At 42.9% G+C, this 7,490-nt stretch overlaps 1 protein-coding gene across 1 annotated transcript in view; it reads right to left on the reverse strand.

The window, feature by feature from the left end:
* Nucleotides 1-594: 594 nt before the first annotated feature.
* The window catches only part of LOC111868819, a 62,683-nt gene continuing 55,787 nt past the window's right edge, over nucleotides 595-7,490 (reverse strand). Inside the window, exon 2 of the mRNA XM_023859828.2 lies at nucleotides 595-2,615. Within this exon, the coding sequence (XP_023715596.1) occupies nucleotides 1,940-2,615 (676 nt within the window). The 3' untranslated portion in view covers nucleotides 595-1,939. The remainder of the gene's footprint in view (nucleotides 2,616-7,490) is intronic.

A 7,490-nucleotide genomic window follows, 5' to 3' on the forward strand; every position in this document is an offset into this window, starting at 1 on the left:
AGGTTGTTAGCATTACGCGCTGGCCGCCCTTTACCCCCAAGAATATTCCTCGTACTCATTTATGTTAGAGGCTGAGTCGACCCCATGGCCATAGTGCGGCTGGAAGGATTAAGTAAATTGAAAAAATCCACTTCGTCGGGATTCGATCTCGCGACCTTCCGGCTTGTAGCATAATGCCTCAACCAACTACGCTACCGCGTGCCTCAGCTAAGAGCTATGATATGACATACACAAAATAAACAAGCAATTTCATTTCTTCGGCAAGTATATTTCGTGTTTCGCTGTTTCCTTAAAAAAGAAAAACTTTAATACTCCGTGGCCTGTAATCCGCAAGCGAACTATGCCGACCGAGCGACCGCCGCTTGTCGGCGAGGTTAGTGACAGCGTTAGCGGAGAGAGGGTGTCGCGTGGTCAGCGCAACGGATCTCCATTGCCGTTAATCTAGGTTTTCTAGACCTCAGCCGCCATCTCCTCGAAATAGCTGCTCAATTATCCTTAAGAGGCTGAGTGGACACCGTACCAGACCCCCTACTCCTCAGAAAATCTGGTAGCGCCGGGAATCGAACTCGGGACCTCTGGATCTGTAGCCAGGAACTCTGACCACTAGACCACAGATGCGGTCGCTGTTTCCTTACACAAGAATTAATATAAAATAAAGCATTATCATCCATCTAAAACACACTGTGAGAAATTATTGGTATTTATAAAATTCTCTTGAATACCGAACACATGTCTTCAGCGTTTAGAATAAAGTGATAAATTTTCCGTCGATGTATGAATTAATAATTTTAGATGAAATTGTTCCAAACAAATCTAACATACGGCAGGACCACTGAATGAAAAGTTAGACTTAAATAAATGAGATGAAATTCACGTGGCAGTGATCACGAAGATTTATGTCTTCTGGCACGTGATGCGATGCAGCTTGCTCAATATATACTGACGTTCCTCTGAAACATCGGGACTTATCTATAAAACAACATGGCACCACATCCCAAAACACTATAATCTTCTGGTTTAAGTACATCGTATTTTCTTGACTTACATTTTTAATGAAAGAATGTTTTTTAAGCTTCTCTACTCCTTTCTAAGTATTGTAGTAGATTTTTTAAATAAAAACTCATTATAACTTATCATCATACAAAATTACATGATTGCATAGCTCCACTTAACACTCCTGCAATTCATAGTATGAAAATATGATAATGTGAGCCACTAGCAGGTTTACTGATTATTACACTGCACTGTACACTTGAGCATTAACTCCAAAGAAGATATGGTTCGCCGAAGATTCCTGTTGTCGGACAGGACAGGCGTTATCTCTACTACGGATTACAAAGCAGATTTTGGCCTGAGGCACTTGTAATTGTGTATTTGAGGTTCAGAGGGCAGCCCCATCACTCACTTAAATACTGATAAGCTTGAAATTAGACAGAAAGCAGAAAAGTCTGAGCCCAAACTGAGAAACCAAAACAAGTTCCAATCTGCTCTTCATATTTCCTTAAGCTTCACTGCAAGCCGAGCTTACCGAAGAATATATATGAGAGCGATAGACACACTATTTGACAAGGAATTCTCAGCCACAAAATTACAGAAGCTCCAAACCTAACATGATGATGTAATCCACGGCCGATTAAGAGCACATTGGTTTCCTAACCAGAGGTATTTGATGAACGAATCCTTGTTTTAACACTCAGGGCTCAGAGCTTAAAAATTAAGATATTTATCTTAATAGTCTTTAGAAATATGTGAATCTTTGTGACACGCCTTAAAAATTGCACGAAACCATAATTCATTAAAACAACACGCACATGTTCATATTTATGCATTGTCTATATATGAAGAGTTGTAAAACTGTCCATGTTACTAAAATGTATGAAATATGCCTTCTTGAAAGAAACTATGCTTGAAGGCTAACAAATCAAGTGTAATGCAGAAATCAGTTGTTCAGGGTTAACAGCCTTTGATAATAAGCTGGGTTCTTGCTCTTCTCAATCACGTAGAAGGACTGAGGTTTACCGTTTCCAGAAAAGTGTTTCTGAATCACGGTTTTCCGTTGGTTGACAGGAGCATAATAAGAAACAGATGGTTTCTCTATGTGATTAGATTTCCTGTGGTGTTTCATCGGTTTAGATTTTTCGTGCTCTTCGTTTCCCACGCTCTGAGGCCATGAAGAAGCCTTCTGTATCGTATATATCTTGCTATCCTGCACCTTAAGTCTTGCATCAGATGACTTACGTCTCCCATTTTTTGCCATATTTTTCAAAACTGGGATATTCCAGTGATACACTTTCGCAGGTTTTCCGTTAGCCCTAAAGCTGACTGGAAGTTTATTAACTGCATTGAAATTAGTCGATACTTTCACTGGTTTCATATGAGAGTAATAGTATGGGTTTGGTGGCAGTTTGATGATGAACATGTGTGAGTCATCACTGTTGACGCCGTGATGTCTGGATTCACTAGCGACGCGTTTCTTGTGGTGATTCAGAGCCATTCTTCTGCGAGACATTCCAAGCCGTGTTAGCAGTTCGTGGTTCGCACTGTTTGGTGGTGCTGATGAGCTGCTGATTATCAGCGTGAAGATCAGAACTGTCAGCGGCACAAGACCCGACAATCTGCAAAAAAAATAACAACTATGACACCTTCAAGACACAATTGAAGCTCCAAATATTACCAAAAGCTGAAATTAAAAACGCAGTACTTTCAGTGACCGTAGAACTTAAGTAGCCACTGGGCCCATTTAAGTACCTTGCAATGAAGAGCTCCTGACATGGGTGCTATATGAAGGCGAAATGTGCGTTCACTGTGTAACCGCTTTGTCCTCAGTGGCACTTGGATTGGCCACAGAGCTTTGCGTTGAATCGAAACTCGGTCGTCAGTTTAGTGACTGAACTACATTATTATTATTATTATTATTATTATTATTATTATTATTATTATTATTATTATATTATTATATTATATTNAATTGTTGCCTAATTTTGCTCAGAGGTCTCCTAGAGACATGAGGATCTTTTACGTGCCGACTTAAAGTCCCTCCCGGAGGACTTGTTCCCTGAATTTTTCCGCCCTTAAAAATTCCACGACCTCCGCCGGGTTTGAACCCGCGTACCTTGAGTCATGAGGTGGGAACGTTACCCCTAGACTACGGAGGCCGCTGACTGAAATACATTAGTCCTATATCTGAAATGGAAAATCGAAAGAATTGAGATTATCAGGATTCCTTAAAAAAGTAACAGAGAATGCCTTATGTAATCATCTCTGGCCTTCTGTCCGCTTGTCTGTAATCTTGCATCAGCACCTAGACCACTGGACAGATTTTAATGAAATTCGGTACGAGACTTTTACAAAACTTTCTAGGACAATTCCGATTTTCCGGTCTTACTGATCAGCAACGAAACCTGTTGTATCTGAAGATATAAACGGGGTTTTCCATGTATCGCATAAACCACTTTACAAATTCTGTTGACATTTATATGGGATATATTCACTACATCTCCATTCACTATTCCTGCTTCCATGCAAGATTAATAAACCTCAAAGAACACCTTTATCGAGCTCACACTTTCCAGTCTCGTTCGTACACCAATGTGTCGTAACTTGCTATCCATTCACCTGATATTCCTCTCGACCTCATGCATTCACTTAATAACGCAACTGTATATGTGCAAATGGGCATGTACTGCTTTCGCTCGCTCGGAAACCGGGATCGTGGGTTCGAATGTTTCCTGTGAGGTACGAACTCAATTCTTATATATTCTTCTTATACACTGCCGGTCACGGTAGCCGCGCGGTCTAAGGCATGTACTGCTTTCGCTCGCTCGGAAACCGGGATCGTGGGTTCGAATCCCACTCAGGGCATGGATGTTTAGTTTGTGTGTGTGCGTTTTTCTGTGTTTGTATACAGGTAGAGACCTTGCGACGAGCTGATCACCCGCCCAAGGAGTCCTACCGTATGTGTAAGATCTAGAAAAACCGAAGTGAACGGAGAAGTTCATGGAGGGAGGCCTAGGCCTACTGGGGCTGTAGTGCCAAGGAAAAAAATACGTGCAAATGATCTCCGAACCAAGCTTCATTAGAGCCTCAGACATGACCACCGACAGAGGTGATTCTGATTTTTCGTCTCTTCAGAAGCCTTCCATTACTTCCCCTCCTGTAACTGTCAGCCCTCTGTTCACAATGTTGGGGTGGAGGTATAATCTGAAATTCCATTCGTTCTTCGTGCAGGAGGGTTTGTTACTGTTTTTCCCACGTACAATGATCAATATGCTGTGTCCTTCGTAGCGATTGTAGACTTGTCATAAGGTGCAGTCAGAAAACACCAGGTTCCGGTAGACTGGCCGCCTCCCAAAATGTCTAGTTGCCTTTCAAATCAGATTGTGTTTACAATTTCTTGAACATTTCATGTAGAAGGTAAAGTTATCCCAGTGCTGACTTAATTACTCATCAGGTCACAAAGACACATGGGGAAACTGTTTATGTACTGCAGAATCCATCAACAATGCAACAAATTGTTCCTTCTTTCACCTTCACTTTCGACACAACATGTTTCGACCCTAAGTGACCATCTTCAGGTGCCTTACTATGCAAAAATACTACAATATACTAATATTATCCATTCATCACCTATGCATGCTTCATGTTTCAGAACGTCATAATCATACAGATGAGCTGAAGTACAGCTCCGGGTATTCTTAACCTCGGCACTAGACTGAGGTGTCTGGCCAGCTTCATGACCCGACCGCCTTAACTTGTGAAAGGAACCTCCGATATCCATTAAATGGTTGGCTTGGGGTGCGCTCCAGAGCCCGTCAGGACTCTATATAGAGTAAATACAATTCCAATTCCTCTACTGGGAATCGAATCCCGATTCCACGGATGTTCAGCCCGTATCCTGTTCCTATACTACCTGAGCTATAGCATCTCCTGTACCAGTTTAAGTTGCTCAGATCGCCTTAGTTTCAGTGCATTCGACTTCTGTGGTTTCTTCAGGCACTTTGCGAGTGATGGTTCGCTAGCTCCTCGCCATCAGCCCCAACCTGGAGGACCAAGGACTTCTTTGCAGTCTGTGCAGATCCTCCTCTGAATCCTGAATCAATGGGACACGCTAAGCCTCCCCGTCGCTTCGGAACACTGGCAGAGCAGAGAAGGGAATTTGATGTTCGTCTTCGCCAGGAAGGTCATTCTTGGTTTCGGGCCCATTCGGGACACATGACCTGAAATGAGGCCTCCTCTCCGGTGAGAATACTCTGAGCACAGCAGTACTGTGCCTCTGGCTTCAAGACGATGGTCACGCGGGGAGGCCTGTAAATATGGATTATATCGCTATGAGAATAAGGTTGCCTAGCAAACCAGGCGCTGCACCAAAGGCAGTTTCGCAATCCTATTCGGAGGGTCAATATTTCGAATATCAGTGCGGTGACAAGACAGTCGTGACAGAGGTCTTTTGTGGTTCCTGCGTTTATCAGGCCGATTTATGGGATTGCACATTGCGATAGGCCAGGGCCTGTGCCATATCTCACTCACTCACGGAGCTGAGCCCTTCTTGAGAAGATGCCAGTTTTGCAGCTACTCAAGAACTTGCCAGTATGTTATGGAACCCGAAGATTCATTACAGCGTTCACAAGAGCCCTCCACCGGTCCCTATCCTGAGCCAGATCTATCCAATCCATACAATCCCATCCTATCTCTTTAAGATCTAATTATGATATTGTCCACCCACCTACGTCTTGTCTTCCTTGTGGTATCTTCCCTTCTGGCTTTTCCATCAATATCGTATACGAATTCCTCTTCTCCCCATTCGTGCTACGTATATGCCATGCCCACCCCATTCTCCTTGACTTGATCATTCTAATTATACTTGGAGAAGAGTACAAGTTATGAAGCTCCTCATTATGCAGTTTTCTCCAACCTCCTGTCACTTCATCCCTCTTCGGTCCAAATATTCTCCTCAGCAATCTGTTCTCAAACACCCTCAGTCTATGTTCCTCCCTTAATGTCAGAGACCAAGTTTCAGGCCCATACACAACCACAGGCAAAATTATAATTTTGTATATTCTAATTTTTATGTTTTTAGACAGTAGACGAGAAGACAAAAGGTTCTGGACTGAATGGTAGCAAGCATTACCCGAGTTCAATCACCTCTTAATTTCCCCCTCAATCAGGTTTTGATTTTTTATATTCGTTCCCAAATATCTCAACTATGTCACATTTTCAAAACAACTGTTCGCTACCTTTATGTTATGATTTTGCATTCTGGTGACGAGACAGCAAGACCCCCCCCTTTTTTTCCTTGGTACTATAGCCTCAGTGGGCCTAGGCCTACCTCCATGAACTTCTCCGTTCACTTCGGTTTTTCTAGATCTTACACATTCGGTAGGACTCCTTAGGCGGGTGATCAGCTCGTCGCAAGGCCTCTACCAGACCAACCTCCTTACTAGCGTCAAATAAAGTTCGTGTTTTTCTTAAGGATATCTACATTATCGGAGCCGGGGTAGTGTAGTCGGTGTAGAGACTGGCTACGGGTTGGACGATTGAGGGATCGGAGTTCTAGTCCCAACAGAGTCAAGAATTTTATCTTCTCCAAATCGTCCAAACCGGCTCTGTGGTCCACGCAACCTCCTATACAATTGGTAACTGGGGTTCTTTCCCCGGGGGTTAAAGCGGCAGGGACGTGACGCTGATCACTCACCTCCAGCTAGTGTCGAGGTCAAGAAAAGTGGATCTATACAACCACTTCCCCATACGTCTTCATGGCGTAGCACAGGGATGACTTTTGCTTTATATCTACATTATCACTCAGTATATTCACATTATCAGCATAGACCAGCAGCTGATGTGTCCCATCTAATTTCAGTCCCACCTGCTTTTCCTGGACCTTCATAATGGCATATTCTAAAGCAAAGTTGAAGAGCAGTGGCGTTAAAGCATCTCCTTGTTTTAGACCATTCTGGATAGATCCATATCTTCTACAATTTAATAATATTCACGATTATCCTAACAACGGATGCTGCATGATAAACTCCGTTGAATCGTGCCGCTAAATAATCTAATAATTAATCAAGAGTCAACAGGCCAGTAACTCGTAAGATTCTGTCAGCCTGCCTTTATAGGGAAAGACGTTTAAATGAAAGTACGCTTAGAAACTCTTTCTCGAACGTAGCCAAAAACTGCTCACAAAGCGCCTTACGGCTCGGCGGGAATTCGCCATACCCTAAACCCAACATAAAGGAAACCGTAATTTATACGTACATTGTCTCGTCTGTTTCGTAGTAACGACTCACCTGCTTCGACCTGGTAATTACATGTAACGTCTGTAAGAATTGCACTAAAGTACTTCTGACTTTTGTTCAACCAAATTTCTCACGATGATTCTGTTCTTTCTGTTTCCCGTCTCTCCAGTCTGTTCCAGTATGAAAGGGAAGCCATCAAATTAGATCAAATTAGGAACTCATTCTGGTACCAGTCATCACCTCACTCCACCCCCACCC

The sequence above is a fragment of the Cryptotermes secundus genome, unplaced genomic scaffold, assembly GCF_002891405.2.
Source record: "Cryptotermes secundus unplaced genomic scaffold, Csec_1.0 scaffold257, whole genome shotgun sequence".
NCBI classification, from domain to species: Eukaryota; Metazoa; Arthropoda; class Insecta; order Blattodea; family Kalotermitidae; genus Cryptotermes; species Cryptotermes secundus.